Source organism: Lygodium microphyllum, chromosome 15 (genome assembly GCF_053477565.2).
Source record: "Lygodium microphyllum isolate KBCC chromosome 15, Lygodium_microphyllum_v1.1.10, whole genome shotgun sequence".
NCBI classification, from domain to species: domain Eukaryota; kingdom Viridiplantae; phylum Streptophyta; class Polypodiopsida; order Schizaeales; family Lygodiaceae; genus Lygodium; species Lygodium microphyllum.
Window position 1 is genome coordinate 95,139,536 of NC_141149.1, and position 26,413 is coordinate 95,165,948.

Here is a 26,413-nt window from a genome sequence, read left to right on the forward strand (position 1 = left end):
AATTTGTTGGGCCTTTCAATCTCGAGCTGCGGTCGATTAGATTTGGCATTATGTTAATAGCACATGGGTCCATGATCCATCTCATGATGACTTGAGGATGGTTCAATGTTAAATTCAAGAAGGCCATAGTTTTGGCATTTGACTTTGTGGATGGAGAGCCATTATGTTGGGTCCAAGGAGATTGGATACATTGAAAGATTGAAATGACATGGTGATTGAAGTGATAGTTTATGTAGCAATAGTTGTTGTAAGTTTCCAATAGTTGAAAACTCTTGCTTTTGGATGGACTGGCTTTAAATATCACACGCCAACAGGCACATTTCAGCGGCCGAGCTTACCCTTCCTGATAGCCCGCGGCGTAATAAACAGATCAAGGGGCTCTCTCGCTCTCTCGCTCTCTCTGTGTGTCTCATGGCGCCTCCTCCAGTTCACGCAGTTATGTTCCCTTTCCCTGCCCAGGGCCACCTCAACCCCATGATGGAGCTCGCCAAGCGCCTGATGGAGCGCGGCGTCCACGTCACCTTCGTGAACACCCTCTTCAACCACCGCCACATCCTCCGCAACGGCGCCTCCCACCAGGAGCTGCTGACGTGGCCCAACCTGCGCCTGGAGGCCATCCCGGATGGCTTGCCAGCTGGGCACGGCCGCGCCAACGAGAGCGTGCTGGAGTTCGCGGAGGCCGTGGAGACGCGCATGAGGCAGCCGCTGCAGCAGCTGCTCACCCGCATCATGCAGGAGCGCCACGTCACCTGCATTATCGCCGACTGCCTTTCCGCCTGGGTCCAGGACGTGGCGGGCGCCCTGGGCTTGCCACGTGCCGTGCTGTGGACCACACCCGTCCACGCCAACCTTGCTTACTGCTCCATGCCCCAGCTCATCTCCGACGGAATCATACCCTTCCCGCCAGGTATGTAGATCGCTTCCTCTGAACACAAGAAATTACTGGCATTGTTGGGGAGGCCATGGTGGGTGGGTGGCTTGCAGCCCCTCAAGTTGCGTAAAAGCTCAGGATGTTTATCATAATTCACAATGCTATCATCGTGTATGGTTCCTCCTACGTAAAAGCTCCTCATGCCATCCTAATGCACGACGTGGAAGTTATGGTGGGATTTCGTTTCAAATGTCTTCTTATTTCTATGGGTACACCACCTTGCAATCGAGACTATGTACGATATGAGTTCGAGAGTAGTGTCTCATTTCCTACCTTTGTGTCCTTAGGTAATATGTGTGCTCTCCGGCTTTAGACCTTAGGAAGTTCTCCATCTTATAGCCCTAGTGATGTACTACATCATTTTCAGAAGAAATGCTTTGGCCAAACAATTCAAACGTTTGGGTCCTAGTTCCTAGAAGCCTCCTAGGAGTCCAATGCCTTTTTATCGAGTTAATAAGCACCTATCTTTTTACTATCAAATGCTTGCATTGCCATATCATGTAGCCCAATCACGCTTAAACCACAAACAACTTGATATTACAACCTAACACTTCTTTTGTGAGAATGAGTGACGACTGTGCAATTCAACTATCCTCACATTCATTTAACATGTAGGTGATCATGAAGGAGGATCCAAAATTGTGACATGCATTCCAGGTTTGAAGCTATCAAAGTTGGTTGCCAATGATCTTCCCTTATTCTTGCAATCACATTATGGAACATCTACCTTTGACTTGTTTAATTGGGTGGAAGCTCAATTTAAGGAAGGGACAAGAAGAGAAGCAGAATGGAACTTAGGGAACAATATATATGAGCTTGAGAAGGAGGCTATAGATGTGTTTCGTGAGAGATTTGTGAACTCCTTCATCACTATTGGTCCTTTACTTCCTCCTTCATTCCTCATGTGTAATCCCACTATTTCTTCCTCTTTTGGGACCAGCTTATGGGAAGAAGACCAACAATGTGTTAAATGGATCAATATGCAAAAGCCAAGCTCTGTCTTATATATCTCCTTTGGTAGCATTGTTCACATGTCCTCACAGCAAATCGAGGAGATAGCCATGGGTATTGAGTATAGTCAACAACCCTTTCTTTGGGTTCTTAGATCTAATGTGGATCCGGCCACTCTTTCAAAGCTACAAACCTTTAAAGAAAGGATGGTAGGAAGAGGACTTGTGGTGTCATGGTCACCTCAACTCTCAGTTATTTCTCATCCTAGTGTTGGTGGTTTTCTAACTCATTGTGGGTGGAATTCTATATTGGAAGGTTTGAGTGCAGGTGTGCCCATCCTCGCTTGGTCAGGTGGATTCGGAGAACAAAACATGAATGCTAGATATGTAGTTGATGTGTGGAGAGTTGGTATTGAATTAAAAACTGAAGGTAAATCTATTGTGCCAAGAGATAAAGTGGACATGTTGATCAAGTCTATTATGATTGGGAATGAAGGAAAAGAAATTAGGAAAAGAGCTCAATCTATAAAAAAGCTAGCAAGGGTAGTGACTTCTAAGGGCCAATCCTCAGAACAAGGTCTTAATGACTTTGTAGAAGCTATGGCCATCAAAGCAAGAGTGGCGACTTCATCATAACAAAGTCCAACAAGCCATAATGATCATAGGAAGATGTTATGAGGTCTCCATCAATTTGAAAAAGACATGTAAGGTGCACAATGTACATTTGTTTTGACTAGCTTTCTTATAAAACTTTGTTTACATGACTTATGCAAAAACCTAACATTGTATCCCTTTCTCGTCCCTTATTAAAATTTTCATGCCCCACATGATATTCAAATATATGAAGAACATGGATTCTATGAATAAAAAGGCAAATTATTTGATTGAAAAGAATGGAATATAAGATGGAAGAATGTAAGAACATTCACTAGGGTGGTCCATTGGGCCCAAAAACTAGAATAGAATGAGTAAGCCTCAAGGGCCAAAATGAAGCCTACAATAGAATGAATAAGCCTCAAAGGCCATGATAAAGTTGTATTTACAAACGTGTAAAGGTTATGTGTCTTCATAAAAAGCAATAGAAAATCCCTTTGTTTTTCATTTTACACTAATTTTATAATTTACAAGGAAGATTATCTAAGGTTTGGTTTTATTTTATTTATTGTAAATGTATATTATGTTGTAAGGATGTTACATGAAGAATGAGCACCGAAACAGAAGCAGGACGCCCTTCGGTATGCAAACTCCCATCCCTCGCTCTTTGCAGTGATTAAAGAACAACCCCCATCGACCCATTTAGCAGATCTGTAATAAAAGAAGGAAGTGGGGATTAACAGGTGGTTTAGTTTTGGCGTCAGTTCCGTCGCTGACTCTCTCTCTCTCTCTCTCTCTCCCTTTGTGGGCGCCACAATATTTAACTTCAATTGTCAACCGTGTCTTTTAAAGTTTTTCACTAATTCATCAAATTTTATATGCTTATAAAATCTCTCAAGTAGTAGTATTTAAGAAAAAACCTATGTACACAAAAGCACTTATTAGTAGTTTTTAATTTTCTTTACCTTTTCCTTAATAGTCCCTCAACTCCAAATATCAAATTGACATGATAATGTACAATACAATCATCAATGTTTATAGGAATATCCATGACAAGGTACAATACAATCCTCAATATTTAAAAGCAAATATTCCTTCATACTAAAGAAAGATTTGAAAAATCACTAATCTTATGCTTAATGGGGGGGAGCTATTAATAGCTTGATAGGATTCTCAATGTTCATATTAGTAGGCCATATTTATTTATTCGTGAATTTGGTTTGATATTACACTTAACAAAGGCAAATCTCAATAGATGCTTTCTATAATGTAACTTACATTTTAACTTTACAAGGAAGAGGGGGCACACACACACACACACACACAATGAAATTTTATTTTTACATGTACATATTGTTTCCTTATATGGAACATGGGTGTATGTTTCCGTGCTATGATAAACATGCAAACTCATTACCTTCTCAACTTATTGAAATTGCATTGGTACCATACATAACCATGCACGGATAGCATTGTGTATTGGAATTCATGTATAATAGTGAGGTGTCTTATATGAATGACAATATTGTCTGATATACCAAAAGCTCTTCTAGCTAGATGATGCCATTGGTATATATCAAAGCTTCTTTTTCCATGGACCAAACTAATGCTACCTTACTAATGTCATGCATATTCTTCTTACTAATGGTGAGTAGGATACTATATGTTAGCACCCATGATAAGATCAAGTATCTTATTGGTCATATGACTATATTATAGCCTTATAGTTCCATAGGCTTAAGGTTAAATGCATATAAGGGTGATGACTATGTATTTCAATATGATAATATGGTTGTTTTGAATATTTTTAATAATCAATTCTACAATTAGTAAGGTAGAAAAACATTCTAAATGAGATTTTTATGACATTGATAAGATCATAAAGGTCTTAAACTGAGAGATTTCTACTCAAAGTGAGTTTGCATTAAGTATAATATGGACTCAAAAGTGGCACTCCTAAGAAATTACAACTTAGCTTAAAGTGAGATAATCCAAAAAATCCAAAAAGTAAGAGAAAACTGTGTTTTGATATTTTGCTTCAAACTTTTGTGTGTGTATTTCTTTTCTTTTGTCATTTTTGAATCAATACTTTTCATACTTTTAATGGTGGAGAAAGGACTAAAAATATTGATGTAAAAAGGCAAAATTTAGTGGTTCGGGTCTCAAAAATTCAACCTCTCATAGATCTTTTAGATATTTAAGAAATAAGAACCTTTGAAGCCATATTCTCTTGCCATCTTCTCATTTTGCATTAGTAATACTTGCATTTTTCATCCTCACATGCGTTTTCCACTCTTTCACTTGCATCACCAATTTTCTTTGGAATTTGGAAAATAGAAGAAGTGGATGATCAAAGAAGAAGACTAGTGTACAAACTTCATGTTGAGCTTGATCTTGAAATTCACATCATCATGTAGAGAATGGCAAGGGGGCTTCATTTCATCCATCACACACGAGAAATGATGAGGATCTCACACAAAACAATCATCAAATGCCCAAGATGATGGCATTTTTTATTTTTTCCCTACTCTTTCCCCTTCTTTCTCTCTTCCAAACAACTAGACACATCAAGAAAATCACATCAAGAACAAGCACCCCTTTGAGGCCAACTATAAGTGCCCCTTGAAATTAGGCATGACCACATGGTTTTGGAGTCTTTTTTGGCCTCCATGGCTGTCCAATATGTATTCCCACATAAATTAAGGTCTCATAGCCTTAAATTCCACCCCAAGCACATGGAATTAATGCCCAAGTGATGGCTAGATACTTCTTTATTATTTGTAGACTCAACTTGGTGTTTCACTGTATCTCAAAGTTCAAGATGCTTTGTCTTTTTTGCCTTAATCACTTTGCACCATGAACCACTTTGGAGCATAAAATCTTCATTTTCTCTACCCTCTTCTCGTGGCAATACTTGTTGCTCTTCCTCTCCCATGGACTCTTGCGTCTCCTTGTTCCTCCTTAAAGCCTAACAGCTCCACATCTTGGACTGTCAGCCCTCTCCTTAATAGATACTATCGTTGCTCCTATTGGTTTAGGCTGGTTCCCACTCATTGTGGTTGGACACAGAGTCCATCCTTTATGGCTATGGTGACAAATCTCCAGCTTCCTCTTTAGAGTTTCAACAGCCTCCTCCTCTTCTGATTGTGTGACATTCGGGATGATACTGAGGAAGGCGCATTGTTGGGCTTCCAATCTTGTGTTTGTAGCCTCTGCGCTGCTTTGAGCTAACACTCTATCACCTTCTACACGGACTAGACATCTTGCTAGGTCTTTCACTCGTCCTTCACTAATCTAGGTTACCCATGCTTCTGCCTTCTATTTCATCTCCTCTAGGCTCCCCCTTTGCCTCTGGGCTAAGGCCGCTATGATTGGCTCTCGGTCTCTCCACTTTTGAGACTCTTTTTCCTTCTCCTCCTTCAAGTACTCGATTTCTCTTTCCAATCTTCCTTGCTTCTCTATCCCCATCAGTAGTCTATTTCTCATTTCCTCTGCCACTCTTTGATGCTCTTCTCCTACCTAATCTCTCTATGCTTCTTCTACCGCGAGCTGATCCATGGCTTCTTGAACTCTTCTCATTTGCCCTGCCACACCCTCGTGTTGCGAAATGAGTAGCTTGTATTGCCTTTGTAAGCTGATTAGCTCTTGTGCTTCTTCTGCAAGCCTTTCTTGCCACCTATCTTCGTCTCTTTCTTTTGCTACCTTTAGCTCTCATATCTCTTTTTGATAACCATTCACTTGGTGAATCCTCTCTAGTTGTACTTTTCTTTTCTTCCTTAGCCTTCTCTCAAATTGTGAAAGGAGCTCTTTAACATACTCATCATAGCCCCATGAATGGTGGCACTACTGTAGGAATAGACATTGTGGATGTCTCTATTTTTAGCTTCTTTGGGTCTTGTCTTGATTCGGCATTTGGAGTTGGTCTCTTGGTTCCTACCCTAGAGGGGCTCCTTTGCTAGGTGCAAGTGCAATCTCTTGCAACCTCACCTACTGTGGATGGAAGCAACCTCATGGCTTGCTAGGTACAACCCAAGCCATGAGGTTGCTTCCATCCACAGTAGGTGAGGTGCCTTGGGTGGATGTGGCGGTTGGGGTAGGAGGCATGAGAACGGCTAGGATTGGATATAATGAGATCTTGCCCTTGTCATCCGTTGCTGCTGGTGCTGTGGTGTCTGGCACTTGGGCACTAGTGCTTGGGCCTTCTTCTCCTCGCGGGCTCATGGCAACCAACTCCTCCTCCTTAGAGGGCTACTCTACTAGCATGCATATTCCTGGAGCCACGTCTTCATCCTCCTTTCTTCGTAGCTTGTCTACCTCTTCTTCTTCTTTCCTCTTTCTTTCCTCTTCAACTCTCTTAGACTCCTCTTGGATCCTTCGCAATTCGGCTTCTTCTTTCCTTCGTCTCTTTTCTTCAGCCTTCTTTGATTCTTTTTGCGACTTCTCCAAGTCGGCCTTCTCCTTTTTTATCATTCTCTCCCCGGCTTCTTGTTGCCACTTCTTCTTGGGGGGGGGGGGGGTCTTCTTCTTTTACTTTTTAAGCCCTCCTTGGCTAGATGGTGTCTCATGTTCTTCCTTCTCACTTACTGTTCCCTCGCTAGACTGTTCCTGCTCCTGAGGTGATGTCCTCTCGGGTGTCTCTCCTACTTCTTCTTCGCCTACCATTTCTCCCATTCCCTCTTAGATGAGGGCCATTTATTACTCAATCGAACCCTATGAATAAAGATTTTGAGGCAGGTTTCTTTCTTCCTATTCTAGATTTTGATGCTAGGGATTCTTCTTCACATAGCCATTCCAGGTGATCTTATTAGGCAAATGAGCTACTAGGCTCTTCAACAACAAAGACACTCCAATCCTGTGCATAAGCGAGTTGTGTGTATGGCTTGAAAACAACATATGAATGACCTTGGTCTCTGGAGTCACATGTCAAGATTGGGGATATCCTAGATTCTAATGCCATCGTTTGTTAGGTCTTTTTCCCTGTTCATGTTGAGCATGGCATAGACATATTGTTTTTGTCTCCTCTCCACCTTGGGCGCTAAACCCAATGCCTTCTCCACCAAGGTCTTTCTTTGCTCTACTTGTACTTATTTAGCCTCTTTAATGTTGCTAGAGTCATAGGTTCTCGAGAACTCTACACACCAATTGTAGTCGAGGTCTCCTACCCAAACTTCTCAATGTACTTTGTAAGGTTGCATTATTTTATGATTCTTCTAACTGCTTCCTCCTTAGCCACACCACCTTGTCAATATTATGGAAGATCTTGAATTTCAGCTGATTGTAGGCCCGGTTCTTGAGAGGACGATGTCGTATCATCTTCTCTTTTATTCTATGAATGGAAGTTGATGGGCACGATCTTGCTGTCCTACCAGTCCTAGCTTGTGTCATAGCACAACAAGCTTCCATTAGTTCATTTTCCAAATTGTTTTCTCCACAAGAAGACAAAGCGATTTCCATGCAATTTTCACTTTAAGGAATTCATTTATTCCAAGCAAGAATTTCCTCCTTATTGGTTTTAAGCATAAAATCGACTTTCTCTTCTTTCCATTTTTAGGTTTCAGTTTTGAGGTTCTCTTATTGTTTCTTTTCCTTTCCATACTTGTTTGTTTGCTTTTTGGTGTTTTGATTTCCAATTGGTTTCCACCTTATCCCAGCCCTCCCGAGAATGATGTGAATCTTTCCAAGGATTACAAATCGAAGGGTTAAGGGCATTTAGCACATGTCAGGGTGCTTTGATTCCACATGAGCCAAGCGTAGAAGTGCAGGTTGTTGTACTCCAAGTTAGCATAGTGGTCCTTGTCGAAAGGCTGGATGCTTACTTGAGTAATGTAGGTGAGGACATCTGTGAGCAAGTCACTAAAGTTGATTCTGTTGGCGATGTGTACCTCTTTCTTAGTAAGGATGCAATTTAAATAGGGGTGGGTCATGACATGCTCTTCTAGAGGTCAGTGCGAGTAATGCCCAATACCCTATAGGAGGTGGGAGCTACATAAGTTAGGGTCATACTTGGAGGTTATGATTACACATCTCTGCTCAGCATTGGTCATGATTTGGCAACCCTCTTGTTCCCATTGAAGTCACAGAGCATACCATTTTTGCAAGAAAGAGGAGTCGTTGTTGGCTAGGGTTTTCAACTCTTCGATTTCTTGGTTTGTGGTAGAGATTGTGCTCTTGTTATAAGATGTAATGAGTTGTCATTTTTGCGCTTGCTCACAATAAAATTCATTGGCCATTAAGGCTTTAACTACCATCGAGGTCTTAACAAACACGAATTGTGATTCCTCCTAGTAGGTGCAAGATAGTGTACGGGCTTCTATTGCTAAAGGCTCTTCTAAAAGACCTAAGTGTAATAGCTCATAGCTTTTAGCAAGAATGGTAAATTTAGCATCCAAACATTGAATGCAAGTGACCAAGTCATCCCCTGTATTCTCAGCTAAGTTAGAGGCCAAGGTAAGGATGGATTGCCACACATAAGAGGGTCTAAGACTTGCACAAGGTTGGGGTTTGACTGGACTAGATAGCTTGGTGACTAGTGTCAACGACTTCAATTGATATTGAGGGCATGATTTAGCCTCTTGTGCGATAGGGGTGGTTTGTGGTACTAATGTAATGATGGACAATGCTTGTGATGCCCTTGGGGCACTAGCAGTGCTAGGTTGAGGCAATTTGGAACCAACAAAGTAGTAGGCAAATTAGTGGTCAAGTAATTGAATTAGGTGAAATGATTGTAAGGTGAGCATGAGTGCTTTGGATGTTTTATTTTGATATGCATCAAGGGATGAACAATGCAAGAGTTGAATTCATGCACTTGATAAACTTAACCCATACGAGAGTCATTGAGCAAATTGAATGGCATGTTGGGATCAGTAGTATTATGTGGTAGCTCACTTTCTATTGGTGATTGTCCATTCATGACTAGTTATCAAATAATATGATTGAATAGCTAACTTGCTACTACAATGAAAGGATCATGACTAATCAAGTACAACGTAATTAAGATTTGGAGTGTTGATAAATCAAAAGTGATGGAGTGTTAATAAAGTACTCATGCATGATAGATTTATATCTCAAGCAATGTGTGTTGTATCATGCGTAAAACACTTTTTGTGTCATGTGATGCAACATCTTGTCGCTATCAAAGAATTACATTGAAGACTTGGGAGCTTGCATTAAGTTAGAGTACATCATAGTCTTTGGCTTTACATTAGAAAACTCATACCAGAGTTGAGAAGTTAGTTTTTATACAAATGTCTAACCACATAAGAATTAGTTGCAACATAATTTGTCTAAATGTCCTCTATTACCTTTGTAATATGTTTTGCTTTCTCTAATTCATTCATGGATAGAGGAGTTCACATCATCATCATTGTCTACCTCTACATTTATATTTGAAGTCTCACCTATTTGGAGAGTATTTACAAGATTATTATGATGCCCCCATAGAATAGTTCATTAGTTATTTCTTTTCCCATGTCTTGTTTGAGTAATCACAATTGAAAGAGTTTGTTACCTCATGCTTGATTTTTGTCAAAGATTCTAACAAAGAGTCTAGAATTTAGAATCGAAGAGTCTATCTCAGATATGAATGAGTTTCTTAAAGGAGTATGAAGATTGTTTTGCTGACAATTTACTTGACGAGTTACCACTAAAGAGGCCAGAAGATCATTACATTGAATGTGTGAGTTGCCACAATTACATAGATTGAGGCCAAAGATGAGAAAGCAGTAGCACCTGCTTACCTATGCATAATAGTCACCATCCAATAAATGTATACTTTAGACACATTGATTGATGAGGGGGCCCGACTTTAATATCTTAACTCAAGATCATTGGACTCTCATTGGTCGACCACAACTAAAACCCACAAATGTTAAACTCAACCTAGTTGGGGGTCAATCATGCTCACTTTTGGGAAAGTGCAAAGTTGCAGTCTCTATCGCAAACTCATGGTCTTCTATGTGTTGCCAAACACAAAGGAGACTAGTAAGGAATCTTTGTTAGGACACACATTTAAGAAGTAGACACATTACAATGTTGATTGAAAACTTACCCATAGTTATAGCTTTTGACAAGGGCCATGCGGCAAGCCACCGATAGATGAACCTACAACCGGTCTAAGGAGGGGGTTGTAACTTGTCACAACCCGCCAAGCCTCACTTCCCACAAACCGTCGAGTGTGTAATCAAGGCCAATGAAACCAACTTCAAATGGGTGTCTAAGCACTAAGGACCACCACCTAGAAGTAAGCAGACACAACCTCGTGTTGCTAGAAACTCATACTCGAGACCTAGGAGGCAAAGAATACATTATTGGCATAGACGAAAGGTCAAGCCATGATGGATCCCCAAAGCCCTATTGCAAGCATAATGTTATTATGATGGCAATACCTAGATATGCGTACCTAAATCCAAGAGTGCCAAGGGCACAACTCAAGCACCACCCTCGAACTTGTCTACACAACACTGCACAATAGTTAAGAAATCAAAGCCATAGGAAACTCAAGCTGCTAAGCCTATAAAGCCCAAAACCACTAGGTAGCCTATAGAACCTCAATACATCTGTGCCAATAGAGAGACTACAGCTTCACAGGGGACTTTGGCTATTTTTATGAGAGAAAGTGGATGGGTTAAAGAGAGAGAAAGGTGACTGTTATGTGAAAGTTATGGTTTGTGGCATATTGCTAGAGCATTGTTGCCATACACACTCTCAACCCTAGGAGTGTAGTGAGCTTACCTTGATGTTTGATTGAGTAGCCTCCTCCCTCAAGCACTCCAGTAGCTCCACGATCCGAGATGCAAGCTTAAGCAAGATCAATCCTCTACCTCCAAGCTCCATCCTCCATAGCCACATATGCGAGACAAGAGAAGAGAAGAGAAGATAAGAGAAGAAGAGAGGAGAAAATGGAGAGTTTCTCCACCACGGTCCTTCATGCTCACACACTCACTCCCTCACACTCTCACGTTCCCTCTCTCAAACACAAGCATAAGCACAAGCACAAGAAAGGAGAAGAGGAGAAGAAAAGAAGAGATCCACTTTAGCCACACACCAAGAATGAGCTCTTCCATTCACTTTTTGGTTTTTATACATGCCCTTGTCCCTTTGGACACCCATCCCCTTTTTACATGACCGAGAATCTTGCCAAGGTCCTCTTTTTCTATTCCCTTCTATTTATATTATCCCTTCACCTATGCATGTCTACTCTTTACAATTTGCACAAGAGGGAGCCTGACACTCTTTTATAAAATTTGGCGGCACCTTTTCATTTTTAAAATGTCATTTTCCCTTTGCCTCTTTGAGGTTGCCTTTGTATCTTTTACCTTTTTTCCTCTTGTTTCCTCCGTTGGGTCTATATTTTTGAATTTTCTTGGATTTGTTTTTTCTTTTTTTTTCCTTATCTTGAAATGGGGTTAATATTACCTCCCTCCTAGTTGAGTGCCGGTCCCATGGCACCTGTGGGTCTTTGTTGGTGAGGGTTCGGTGATTGAAGGGTTGTCATATGGTTGAAGATGGGGCTCTTGCGGGGATTTGACATGGAAGAGAAGTTTGTCAGAATAGTTGAGCTTTGGAGATTGAGGGTATATTGAGTGGTTGATGGGGATCTCTGAGGTCGGTGGTTGGTCGCATTCATATTTACCTGAAAAGGGAAAGAAAAGTGCTCTGCCTCTAGGGGGTGTGTCTATCTTACCATGTGGTGAATTGTGTCCGTTACTAGTGGAACTAGGAGCTGGGTCACACTACATGCAAGCTTGGGGTGATGTCCCACACTTGAGGACCGAGTTCGTGCATAAGGGAGGTGTGGTGAGTGTAGCTCAAGGAGACAATTCTAACCATAGGTGAGTGTGAACTCCCTAGGTATGTCTTGCCCTTGATGTGTCCTAAGCGTGAAGTGGGTAACAAAAGGGGCTAGGGGCTTAGACACGGAGTCAGGCCGAACAAGGCCACCAAACATGCCTAGCTTTAGGACCCCTAGGTACAGTGATTGTGGCACTCATCAAGTGAGGTGCATTTCCCCATTTTCCATTTGATCTTCTTTTTGCTTCTTGCTTTTGTCTTTCTTTTTTCTCTTTTCATTCTCTTTGTTGTTTTCTTTTTTTCCCTTTTTCTCCTTTTTGATTTTCTTCTCTTTTTTTAGAATGTGTGTGAGAAACTAATCCTTGGATTCTGAGTCATGAGAGGAGGCTGGGGGCTTAAGAAATTTACTAAGGAAGTTTCTACTTTACACATAGTCTTTTAGGTTCATGTGTACATTCACAGGAGTTGTTGACAAATATGGATAACTACACCTCGTGAATTGGCATGCTTACTCTAGCAGCCTCTTCCTTCTTTTCCTAGCCTCCTCTTTTCTTTCAGCCGCAGTGGCATCCTCACGTAGTACTTATTGCCAAGCTTATGGTCTTGGAGAGAGTGGTTGTGGGACCTATTCCTCATCTTGTTGCCTTAGTTCAAAATGTTGCCCCTCTTCTAGTGGCAATACCTGTTGCTCTTCCTCTCCCATTGACTCTTGTGGTCCTTATTCCTCCTTAAAGCCTAACACCTCCACCTCTTGGACCATCAGTTGTGTCCTTAATAGATATAGTCATTACTCCTATTAGCTCAGGTTAGTTCCCACTCATTGTGGTTGGACACACAATCCATACTTTATGGCTTGGTGGGTGATCTCCAGATTCCACTTTAGAGTTTCAACAGCCTCCTCCTCTTCTGATTGTGTGACATCCAAGATGGTACTAACGAAGGCGCATTGTTGGGCTTCCAACCTCACTTTTGCAACCTTTGCCCTGCCTTCAGCTAACACTCTGTCACCTTCTTATGCATGGGCTAGATAGCGTGCTAGGTCTTTTACTTGTCCTTCACTACTTTGGGTTACCCATGCTTCGACCTTCTATTTCATCTCATCTAGGCTCTCCCTTTACCTTTGGGATAAGGCCGCTATGATTGCCTCTTGGTCTCTCCACTTTTATTTGAGTCACTTTTTCCTTCTTCTCCTTCAAGTACTCATTTCTCTTTCCATCCTTCCTTGCTCCTCTATCCCCATCAGTAGTTTATTTCTCATTTCCTCTGTCTCTATTTGACGCTCTTCTCTTGCCTGAGCTCTCTCTACTTCTCCTACCATGAGCTGATCCAGGGTTTTTTAATCTCTTCTCATCTGCCCTGCCATGTCCTAGTGTTGTAGGATGAGTAGTTTGTACTACCTTTGTAAGCTGATTAGCTCTTATGCTTCTTCTATGAGCCTTGCTTGCCACCTATCTTCATCTTTTTCTTTTTTTTCCTTCAGCTCTCATATCTCTTTTTCATAATTGGTCACTTGGTGAATCCTCTCTAGCTCAAAGGTTGCCAATGACTCTCTTTCCACTTTCAATTTAGCTGCTACAATTTTCTTTTCTTCCTTAGCCCTCTCTCCAGCTATGAAATGACATCTTTAACAAACTCATTGTAGCCCACGAATGCTGACACTATTGTAAAGTGGACGTTGTGGACGCCTCTATTTTAGCTCTTTGGGTCTTGTCTTGATTCGACATCTATAGTTGGTCTCTTGGTTCCTGCGCTAGAGGGGCTCCTTCATTGAGCGCAGGTGCAATCTCTTGTACATTGCTAACTAAGTACTGCACCCAAGCCACAAGGTTGCTTCCATCCATAGAAATAGGCATGAGAATGGCTAGGATTGGATATAATGGGCTCTTGCCCTTGTTGTCCATTGCTGGTGTGGTGTTGCGGTGTCTGGCACTTAGGCATTAGTGCTTGGGCCTTCTCCTCCTCAAAGGCTCATGGCAACCAACTCCTCCTACTTGGAGGGCTACTCTACCAACATGTGTATTCCTAGAGCTTGTTGAAGGACATGGATCTCGAGCATGGTTGTAGCTATGGAGGTTGGAATGTAGAAACTGGAACCATGACAACATAGGCAAATAACACTAATTGTTACTCGATTGAATTAGGTTCCAAGATAGAATGCTTGGACTCATAAACACAATCCCAAGTAGGACATGTCAGGGACTCATAGTGAAGTACAAAGTACAATAGCATTGCATTGAAAAGTGAACCAAGTACATGCCTTTACAGCTTTCAAGCTTCTCCACTCTCCTCAGTGTTCTTATGGGATACAAGTCTCCTCATCATGCAGCATAGATCATTTGACCTATTTTCCAACACCCCCCCTCAAATGATGAATTCCTACTCTTGCTGCCTTTTGCCCTCCCTACATGATGACATGGATCGGGAGACTAGCTCATGGGCAACCTAGTCAAGTCAAGCTTGAAATTTTACATTTTTGGCAAGGTTTTTTTCAATACAAATCCACTAAGGGAAAGAAAACATCCACTACGGGAAAAACATGATCCACTATGGAAAAGATACAATTTCTTTAGAACAATGTGTCAAAATTTTTTGATACTGGCGAAAGCATCTTCTTCTTCTTCTTCACTCATAAACTGACCTTGATGGTGATCATCTTGCACATGTTTTTCTCTCTTCTTGTGGAAACATTCACTGGCTACATAGCCAGTCTTGTCATAGTAATGACAAATAATTCGGTCCTTGTTGCTGTTGGTGGTGAATCCTCGACCACGTCCTTTTGTTGCATAAGTACCCTTGTGTACAAGAGGTTATCCCTTGAGCTGGTTTCTTTTACACCATTGCTTTTGAATTTTCTTTCTCCATCAAGTAGTGAGTGCTCAATGTCTTTAAGAGTGAGAGACTGGGAACATTACTTAGTGTTGAAACAAGGTTCTCATATGGTTCATGATTAACACTGGCAAGTAGCACTGCTATTACCTCATCCTCATCAATGTTCTTTTTAAGAGTTGTAAGCTAAGTTTTTAAGGCTCTTGAACTTATTGATGTGTACAGTCATAGATGAATTGCCTTTTATATCCAACTTATAAAACTACATGAGTAATTTTACCTTTGAGTTCTTTTCTTGTGTACAAAAGATCCTGTCAAGTTTTTCCCATGCTTTCTTTGCATCACTGAAGCCAGAGATGTGGTGTAATACATCATCTGATAGACCCCATGCAATAATACCTTGAGCTTTGTTGTTCATCTTCTTCCATGCCTTTGTTTTAGGCTGGTTTTCTGCAACATCTTCCTCTTTAGCATCTTCTTTCTTGTCATCTGCATCACCTTCCTCAAAGAGATCCTAGAGGTCTTTCCTCATGAGATGGTACATGGTTTTCTCCTTCTAGGTGTGAAAGTGTTCACCATTAAACTTTGCTATCTACTCCAATTGAGTCATCTTAGAAGGAGGTCTTACCATGAGAACACTTGGGCAGTGTCTATCCTTGTACAAAGAAATTGAGACTTTGTTTTTTTATCAATAGGGCTTTAAATCATTACAAGTGCTGAGAATGAGCTTTTGAGTAGCTAAGGTAAACTCATTGAATATCTTGGTCATGAGTGAGCTAAATACGCAAGTGCCAAGAGACACTGATTGAGTATGAGTACTATGTCTTGAAGATCTTGATATTGGGCTTGATATTGCTGGGTAATTTTTGGGGTTCCTTGGGCACTTCCAAATCTACAATAGACTTCAGAGTTAATGTCAGAGTGATTAAAATAATTATTGATGATGGTAGTGAGAAAAGAACAAGGATGCCAAGCTTTCAAATTTCTGGCTATGGCTGCCAGCACAATACATAGTTAGGGTTTGTGTAATATCTATTTTCCTTCTCACTTACTGTTCCCTTGTTGGACTATTCCTACTCATGAGGCAGTGTCCTCTTAGATTGTCTCTCCAATTTCTTCTTTGCCTACCATTTCTCCCATTCCCTCCTAGATGAGGTTTGTTTATTAGTACTCCATTGAACCTATGAATGAAGCTTTTGAGGTAGGTTTATTTCTTTCTGTTCCAGCTTTTGATGCTAGGGTTTCTCTGATACCTAGCATGCTCCCTAAGGCTAGTGCTCTAGAAGATTGGTTGATTGTCTTCCGCACATAGCCATTCCAGTCAATCTTGTCTGGGAAAATGGGTTGCCAGGCTCTCCAATAGAGGCACTCCATTCATGTGCATGAGCGAGTTGTACCTCTAGCTTGAAAACAATGTATGAATGACCTTGGCCTAGAGTCTCACATTAGGATCAGGGACATCCTAGATGTTGATGCCATCATTTGTTAAGAATTGGTCCATGTTCATGTTGGGCATGGCATAGACATTTCTTTTTGGTCTCCTCTCCACCTTGGGTGCTAACCCTAGTGCCTTCTCCACCAAGGTCTTGCTCAGCTCCTACCTACACCTATTTTGCCTCTTTACCTCCGCCCAATGTCATGGTGCCAGATGCTCTATTAGAGTCATAGGTTCTCAAGAATTCTACACACTGATTGTAGTCGGTCTCCTACTTCTCAAAGTACTTTGTAAGATTACATTGTTCTACGATTCTTCTAACTGCTTTCTCCTCGGCCACCACCTTGTTGACATTATGGGATAGTCTTGAATTTCAGCTAATTTTAGGCCTAGTTCTCGAGGACAATGATGTATCATCTTCTCTCTTCCTCTGTGAATGGAAGTCAATGGGCATGATCTTGTTGTCTTGCCATTTCTACCTCCTGTCGTAGCACAACAAGCTTCCATTAGTTCATTTGTAAAATTGGTTTCTCCATAAGAAGACAAAGGGATTGCCACACAATTTCCACTTCAAGGAATTCATTTATTCCAAGTAAGCATTTCCTCCTTATTGTTTTTAAGTATAAAATCACCTTTGTCTTCTTCCCATTTTTAGGTTTTAGTTTTAAAGTTCTCTTGTTGTTTCTTTTCCTTTCCATACTTGTTTGTTTGCTTTTTGGTGTTTTGATTTCCAATTGGTTTCCACCTTATCCCCTCCCTCCCACGAATGATGTGAATCCTTTCGAGGATTATAGGTCGAAGAATTAAGGGCATTTAGTGCATGTCAAGGTGCTTTGCTTCCACATGAGCCAAGTGTATAAGTGTGGATTGTTGTACTCCAAGCTAGCATAGCGGTCCATGTTGAAAGATCGGATGCTTGCTTGAGTAATGTAGATGTAGATATCTATGAGGAAGTCATCGGAGTCAACTGTGCTGGCAATGTGTAGCTCTTCTTTAGTAAGGATGCAATCTAAATAGGGGTGGGTCATGACATGCTCTTCTAGAGGTCAATTGTGAGTAATGGCCAATATCCTATAGGAGGTGGGAGCTACATAAGTTGGGTTATACTTAGAGGTCTTGATTGCACTTCTTTGCTCAACATTGGTCATGATTTGGCAACCCTCTTATTCCCATTGAAGTCGAAGAGTATACCGTTTTTGCAAGAAAGAGGAGTCGTTGTTGGCTAGTGTTTTCAACTCTTCAATTTCTTGGTTTGTGGTAGAGACCATGCTCTTGTCAAAAGATGTGATGAGTTGTTGTTTGCGTGTTTGCTCATGAGAAATTTCATTTTCCATTAATTCTTTAGCTCTCGTCAGGGCCTTAACAAACAAGAATTTGGATTCCTCCCAAGTGCAAGGTAGTGTACGGGCTTCGATTGCTAAAGGCTCTTCTAAAAGACCTACGTCTAATCGCTCATAGCTTTTTGCAAGCATGGTAAATTTAGCATCCAAACGTTGAATGTAAGTGACCAAATCATCTCCTGTATTCTTAGCTAAGTTAGAGGCCAAGGTAAGGATGGATTGTCGCTCGTAAGAAGGTCTAAGGCTTGCAAGAGGTTGGGGTTTGACTAGACTAGATAGCTCAGTGAGACTGGTGTCAACTTCTATTGATTCTCCCTAAGGGTGCAGTTTAGCCTCTTGTGCAATAGGCGTGGTTTGTAGTGCTGATGTTATGTCGGTTGATACTTGTGATGTCCTTGGGGCACTACTAGTGCTAGGTTGAGGCGGTTTGGAAGCAGCAAGGTGTGGTCTCTATCGATAGACATGTTGAGATTTTGCATGTTGCCTAACATTAGGGGAGTTCTAAGGTCTCAAAAATACCTGTAAGTGATCCTAGAGAGAGAATTTTTTTAAGAAAATAACATCATTTTTTAGATTTCTAAAAACATTTATATTTTGGTAAGTAAATATATAAAAAAAATTTAATATGTCATTGTCGTGATATTCTCGTGGTCACATCAAACCTAGAAATCTAGGCCACCATAAAGGTGACAAAGATTGTCATAATGAAGATCTTACTCATCCTCATTAAAGTGAAAACTAATATTCAATTTGAATTTTGTTCAACATTTGATTTCTTCCCTACATTCTCACTCCCTTGTTTCTTTCCAATGATCACATCCCTTCTTTCTTTTATTCTCACTCCCTTACTAGTTTCTTCTTCGTTTTTCTTCTTATTTCTAATTCACATAGTTTTTCATTCCAATCTTCTAATCACATCCTTATGTATTGATCAGTCATCCAATTATCTCTATGGCTCTAGTAAAAGACCTCTCTATCATCTTCATATTGAGTTGGATAGTGAGTGTGAACCAATAAGGAAGAGAACAAAACCCATTACTATTATAGAGTCTATGAAACATATACTCAGGTTTGAAGGAAAGAAGAATATTGATCTTTGGTTAGATGGCAAGCTATATCCCAAAGATCCTAGCAAAAATAGCACTCTATCTTTCTATAATAGCACTTCATTATTAAGATGCATTGGTGATGGTTATAATGGATTTTCAGATTATACACTTAACTTGGTTGCAGAAAAGGATGTCCTCAAATTGGAGAATTATCTTTTATTAAAACATAACAACAAGTTGTTGCAAAAGCTAGAGAGGGTTGTCAACAGAGGATTCATTCGTTAGAGAAAAGCATCAAATTTTATCAACGAAAGTAAACTAATTTAGGCCTTCGAAATCGACAAAAGGCTCTTAAGAATATTGAGAGTCTCAAATGAGGAGGAGGTGGTTGCAGTAAAAGAATCCAACCACTAAGGTACATTTTTTTTCACTTTAAAAATATTTAATATGGTTTTTTATAATTAATTGTATTGATTTGTGATATTGATTTTGTTTAGGTCTTTTCTTCAACCAAATGCAAGTGAAAGAGATTCTTTAAAAGCATCTCAATTTTATTATCAACTTCATCCTTCAGTGGTTCAAAAGATATTTTGGAGAAGAAGAAATTTAAAAAGGCAAAGAAACAATGCTTGGAGTCATTTATAGAGAATTGTTCTTTGGATGGTGAGTTAGTGCAAAATGCAAAAGACACTAGATAGTATTCGTATCAGTCGAGATGCTTATATACAACTTTTTCAGCTTTTACAATCAAATATGAAGCAAGGACAAGTACGCAACTACATACTTACAAGGCCATATGTGGTTAGAACTATTAGATAGAGAATGAATAACAAAGTGATGGAGATTTTGGGTGAGCCTTTTTATATCAATGCTAGCTTCAAGGGCAAGAAAAAGAAAGTTATATTCAATTATTTTAATAATATTTTCCTTAAATTTTCCACCCTATAATGTTTAATGATCAGATTCTATGACTTGTCACTAAAAGAGACACAAGGAGTGGCTAGATTTGTGGTTAAACTTGATGAAAGTGAGATTTTAAAATGCACAAAATTAGAGAGGGTATCTAGTACCTTGATGAATAGAGCACTTTCATCAGATCACTACAATCACTCAATGTCATTTAGTGTTCAATTGGAATACAACATATGGTGGCTACGAGTATTCGAAGTAGATATAGAGGATTTTGATATATTGCATTAGGTTTTCATCGAACAAGAATATATGATGTTATTAAGAGACAATAAATAGGAGAAGAGCTATTTGTTGAAGGATTTGGGAACTACAAGATTGAGTGACACATAGCTAGTGACTTAAAGACACTCAAATGTATGTACAATGTATCAAAGGGAGCCAACTCCAGATCTCCTTGCCTATATTGCATGTCCCCATCCATAGAGTTGAACTCAAGTAATTGGAATAGAGCTCTCTCTAGGCACAACAAGGATCCACACTTTTTGCTAGTCCTAGATATTCCTTTAGTGAATGCCCATATATGTACACTTCATGCACTTTGCCGGATAATTGAAAAGATTATTCATCTTTATATAGGATTTGCATGGAAGCTAAAGCCATTATCTGAAGCCATTATCAGCTAAAACAGATGATATAACAAAGATTGAAAAAGACTTATTTTCAATTGGTCTACATGGTGGTAATGATGTTATTGAACCAGATCTTGAAAATTCTAAGGATGGCAATTGTATTCCCAAAAAGCCATCTATTGGTGGAGTGAAGGCTAGAAGGTTTCTAGGCTTTCATGAGAGACTTGGTAAGTTAAACTCTAGGCATGGTGGCTCAACTATTAGATACAATCAGTGGAAGTCCCTACATAATGCAATTAAGGATCATGCTAATAATGGACAAGCTCGGAATAGAAAAGCCAATGTTTGGGAAACACTAGACAAAGTATTATTTTATCGTGATAAAAGTGAATGGAATGATGATGATCTCAAAAACTTCAAAAACCAATTGAATATTTTTAAAAAGACAATGACAAAAGCTTGGGATAATCAACACTTCACTCACTATATGGTAAGAAGTTTGCATATGTATTTTTGTTTATTGTCTAACTCATATAAGGTTTTTTAATTGACTTTCTTTATTTGTTAACTATACAACATATTTTATACAACCATGCTCCATATCTTATCAAGAAATATGGATCTCTATCTGTCTGGTCAACCCAAGGTATGGAAAAATCACATTATCAAGCAAGAAAAAAATACTTTAGACACAAGATGTGGAGGCAACTGCATCATGTAATACATAATCTTTAGCAAGGACTATATAAACTGTCACCCAAAGAAGAAAAGAGGGATATTTAAACTTGTGTAAAGTAAATATTTTTAGAATGGTTACAAACTTGACAAAGAGATTAAAAAAGATGGGTTTCAAGAAACCCTTGACATCTTTTAGTTTGACTCTGTTATTGCAGAAGAGTCTCTAGTTTCAAGTAATTCACTAGGTCCTCTAGAGGAATCTTTTGTTTCATCCCATTCAATGAGACATCTACAGTTCAAGAACTCTTGATTCCTATAGCCTGGAAGGAGCTTCAAATTCTTGGCATCTCCTACATGGGAGAGTAAATAAGAGCCAAAAACTCCAAAGTATCCTACCCTAGATCCACTATATCCAGGCATGAAGCCAAAAACTCTTACAGCTTCTTCCTTCTCCACCAAAATTATCTTATCTGATCCTCTATTGAAAACTTGGGATGATCCAATCACCTTGGAGATAACTTTCAAAGCCATCATTGGCTGGCTTGGAGAGCTTGACAACTTCCTATGATAAATTGCAACTGTTTGATTATTTAAGCTTCCAATATAATGACCTAGGCCTTGACTTTTGCCAAGCTTCAATGGGCCTTGTCTCTTCCAAGAAAGTTGTCTGCATCTTCAATTTCTTTTTGCACAATAAACCACAATAGTGTAAGATGTCAATATCCAATAATATGTGTCTATAATACATAACATACTCTAATATAAACCACAATGGATATCTTAGAATTATATTCCATACCTTAGGGTTTTCATCTTCTTAAAGAAGACTATCATCATAAAGATTTATTGAACTTTTTGGTTTCTCCTCTAATGGAGACTTCAGTTTCTCTTCATACCCCATGTTATCAATACCAAGTCTCTGTTGAATTTGTAAGAATTCTTCCATTGTAGGTATCCCCCCATTTTCATATTCCACGATCTGATTAATACATGAATACAAGGCTACAGAGTTGTCTTGAAAATTCTCTCCCTCAACATCGAGACTTGCTAGCAATTCCTATTCATAACATATAAAATTCTTATTATTTTGACCCCATGCTACAATAATTTCCAAGCAGTAATCTTCTCTAAGATCAAAAGGTGTTGGATATCATTTAGCAATATATATCTCTTTTTGTTGATGAGGTCACTAGAAAATATTGGGACACATTCAAGAGGACCTGTTTCAATCTTTGTACTCAACTCTATCTCCTTTTCTTCCACTTTTGTAATGTTCTCACTTTGAACAAAGCAACATCAAATCTGTGCACTAATTGGTTCTCAACATCCTCCTAAAATATTTCCCCCTTCTCTTCAACCTCTTTATCTTTGCTTGCAATATTCTCTATCTTATTCTCTTGTATTGTGTCTAAAGAACAACTATTCATATATTGAAGATATACAAGAAATCAAACATCCTTCTATACAAGAAGAAATTGATGTTGATTTCGATGAAAAGGGAAATTTGCTTTCCACTTCTTAAATTCCTCATCAATAAGGTTAAACCTTATTTGCAAAGTTGTTCTAGTAGCATTGATAGCTTCCACTACATCACTATAATAGACAAATCCCTCAATCTCTAGGCCTTTAACATGTTTATCATAAAACTCCATGTAATCCTTCAATTTGTCTTCAAGATCCTTCAAAGAGCTCTTGCCAATCAAAAGAAACATTAAGCATATCTTTGATGTAAAGAAATTTGGATGAATTTCCAATTGCATGGAGGAAATCAAAGAGATTTTCATCACAAGTATCCTCCACATCCTCTTTCTCCATTCCATCTAGAGAAAATTTCCATTTAGTCATCCTGATTACTTAGAGACCCAAACCTTGAAAACAACAACACAAGTTTAGAGAAACAATATACGAATTCACATTTTCTCACATCCAAAAATATTTTCTAAGCTATTTATGACATGCTCAATATGAAAACTTGAGCAAGCATCAGTGTGAAACTAGAGCAATGAGCCACAATGATAATTTATTTCATTCATCTTGGATGTCTAAATCCATATATCGTACTCCGCATTTGCAAATACTTGGATAACATAGCATACATATTAAATTGTACAAAACAAAACAATAGTGCCTTATGAAAGGAAAATTTACAGTTTAGGTAGCAGAGGAAACATACCATTTCACGTTTCATTGGGCAAACATTATTTTAGTTAGAGGGTTCATAAAACGTGACAACGGGTTTCCAAAACCGTCTACAAGTTGATAATTTCGCGTTTCATACGAAAATCGGTCATTTCAGATGAAAAATAACAATTTTAATGATCTTTGATTCCTCCAAATACTCATTGAACTATTTTCAAAATATTGCAAAAAAATAGTGATAATATAAGTTTGTTACCTAAAAATTAAATTACTTCCTCAATTTAAATGGGTCTTGTTGAGAATGCACTTACTTTCGGCTTGCGATGCCTTGTTGAGGATATGATTGTGGATGAGAAATCAAATTTCTTGGAAGAAAAATTTGCATAAACACGAGCCTAAGTTCTTATATATATGTGTCAACAGTTACCATGCATTTGTTCAGAAAAAAACCATGCACTCTTTTAGAAGAGTTGTATTTAAAGTGAAAATGAAAAGGCTAAAAATTCTCCTTTACACCCAAAAAACGGTGCCATAAAAGCACCATCATGTCCAAAAACGTTAGTGATATGTGGCACAAGTTTTGAGGTAACAACGATCTATGCAACACACGTGTCAAGTGAATTGCATATTAAAGCAGTTAGATGTGTGAACAAAGGTCCTTTAAAAACCAATTTTAGGACCACAAAAGCATTTTTTCGAAGAGCAAGCCCTTTCCCTAGTTTGAAACACCAGCAGGAGACGACTTTGTCACAACAAAAAATTCTTTAGCACCCTCCAGATAGGGTAGGATTTCATCACACCGCACAAAATGTGCTAAAGTCTCAGAAGTGTAATTTTCTTAAAAAATCTTAGTAAGCTCAATATCAATGTTTTTTTGCCAAATTTTTCTTTGAAATCTTGTTCGAACTTATCCAAATTTTCTTAAAAAAAGTTTGATTGAGTGAAATACGATAAGGCATAGATCTCCCCATGCAGAGTAGCTATCTCGTGTTTCATACATCGGGAAGGGCTCTACAACTTATTAAAATAGCCCAATCTTATGTTGGGATTGGTTTGAGTAACTAAATGTATTGATTACTATGCTTCTGTGTACAAGAAACAAGAAATTTAAAAGATCTTGACAAGTCCAATAGAAAAATCATATTCTAAAACACCATATTGGGGAATATGGGAATTTCCCATAAGTGTGGGACATGTGGTCAAATATTTGGATTTGTCATAACTTGAACACTATAACTCCAAATCGAGTGCTCTATAGCTCAATAGATTCCATTTTTCAAGTGCTTTCCAACGATAGGTCACATCATATGGTTTTGAGAAACTTATGGACATGTTATCCGGGTGCCATCTTTTTACTATTCAAAAAATGGGAATTGGGAGATTCCCAAACTCATTAATATTGTGTTCTAATTCCTTACGGACTTATTTTTCAAATTTTTTTGAATTTGGCTAAAATTTTCACACAAAAAAAGTGACATATGAAATGTGAAAAGGCGTATGTCTCCCTTACCCAAACTCCCCAGGTCGTATTTCATACGTCGGAGGGCTATATTTTTCAATAGAAATTTAAGGTAGAAGGTAAGTAGAACTTTGATAAATTATTAAAGTTTAATTTTATCATTTGATAAAATAAGTTATTGTCAAAGTACAAATATATGATTGGCTTGGGATTGAAACTATTTGAAGAGTGTTTGTTTACCACTAAGTGATTGCAAATGACATTATATTAGATTTTGGGAATCTTTCCTAATTTTGAGTTATTTTTTGTTTTATGTGGAGATTTCAGATGGCTAGAACCAAAGCTACTACAAGAAAGCAGAAAGTTGATCCTAGAGGTCTTGCTTCAAAGATCCATCAGTCCTATAAGTCTTCCAAACTTACAAGAAAATCAAAGCCAAGGAGAAAGTTTTCACAGCAAGTTAGATGTCTAAAGGAGATTAGAAGTGTAATAAAGGCTCTGGATAGTGCAATTCCAAACCTACCTTTTCAGAGGCTTGTTAAGGAAAGTTGTGACAAGCATAGTCATGATAGTTTTGGATAGACAATGGTAGTTCTCAATTGTTCAAGAGGCCACAAAAGATTTTTTGATTGAGTTTTTTCAAGATTCCTATGTATGTGCTGCTCATGCACATAGGCTTACACTTATGGACAAAGACATGATAATTCTTAGGAGGTTCAGATACAAGTTTTCAAAGGTCATTGAGCCAATCCCCCTTTTTTATGTGAAGCCTTTCAATATTTTAAATGTGCCTCCATATAGAAAAATGAAAGGTGATCCATGTCCTAAGGTTGAAGATGTCACCCATGAAAAAGACACAAGACTACATGGAAAGAGGGAAAGGCCATAGAAGAGCATGCAGATAAATGAAGGGAGTATAAAAGAAAGGAGGAAGAATAAAAGGAAGCAGAGCATCTCCTATCTTTTGAAGAACAGCTATCCACCCTTCTTGAAAGGGCTGACCCTAAGGGCTTCAATGCCTATTGCTTTTTACCCGGTGACTGTATTTAAATCCTCAAGAATAAAATAAGAGAAGTAAATGACTCTACTCTTCTTGATCAGATGAGGTATAATATATCAAAATTTGTTTTTACTCACTATAATTTTCTAGCAATTGGCTTTCATGTTGATGCTCACTATGATATCTATTCCTTTGCTAGGTGTGGAATGCATGAGCTCCCCTTTGGTATACAACAAAGATTTGAGGTTCTTGATCCATCTATCTCATACTATATGAGGAATGAGCTCAATGCAAGTGCATTTGATCATTAGTTCAATCCAATTGACTTTCAAACTTTGGAGGTTCTTCTAATTCCATATAATGAAAAGTAAGTAATTTGATATTTTGTTAGATTTTATGAGATTTTATTTTTCTAAATTATTGAAATATAATTGGCTCAATTCTCATTGGAGCCTAAGTGGAATAGACTGTGTGGAGAGGCAATGTTTCCTCATCATTTCTATGAAAGGAAACCATGGAAATGCCAAGTTGTAAGTTATATAATCCAGGGTCTCATTAATATTTCGATCTTTCTTTTTGTAATTACTCTAAATTTTATTGTCTTTCTGGTACATAGCTATAAAAATATTGATTGAAGTGCTAGAGAAAAAGCCTTCCATGCCTTCTAATTTACTTGCAACAA

At 38.8% G+C, this 26,413-nt stretch overlaps 1 protein-coding gene across 5 annotated transcripts; it reads left to right on the top strand.

Moving 5' to 3' along the window:
* Positions 1-248: 248 nt before the first annotated feature.
* On the top strand, positions 249-25,172 carry LOC148024789 ((R)-mandelonitrile beta-glucosyltransferase-like). Of its 5 annotated transcripts, XR_015693259.1 has the most exons (3): positions 250-907; positions 19,099-19,329; positions 19,412-19,794. XR_015693259.1 is itself a non-coding variant. In XM_087693771.1 (2 exons), the coding sequence occupies exons 1-2, from the start codon at positions 412-414 to the stop codon at positions 2,515-2,517; spliced, it is 1,467 nt and encodes a 488-aa protein (XP_087549897.1). In that variant the 5' UTR covers positions 249-411; the 3' UTR covers positions 2,518-2,775. The 5 variants fall into 5 exon arrangements, 4 of the variants coding, with proteins under 4 accessions (XP_087549897.1, XP_087549899.1, XP_087549900.1 ...); XM_087693771.1 differs by lacking the exons at positions 19,099-19,329; positions 19,412-19,794 and adding an exon at positions 1,547-2,775 and having other exon boundaries at positions 249-907; XM_087693773.1 differs by lacking the exon at positions 19,099-19,329 and having other exon boundaries at positions 253-907; positions 19,412-19,789.
* The last annotated feature ends 1,241 nt before the right edge of the window (positions 25,173-26,413 follow it).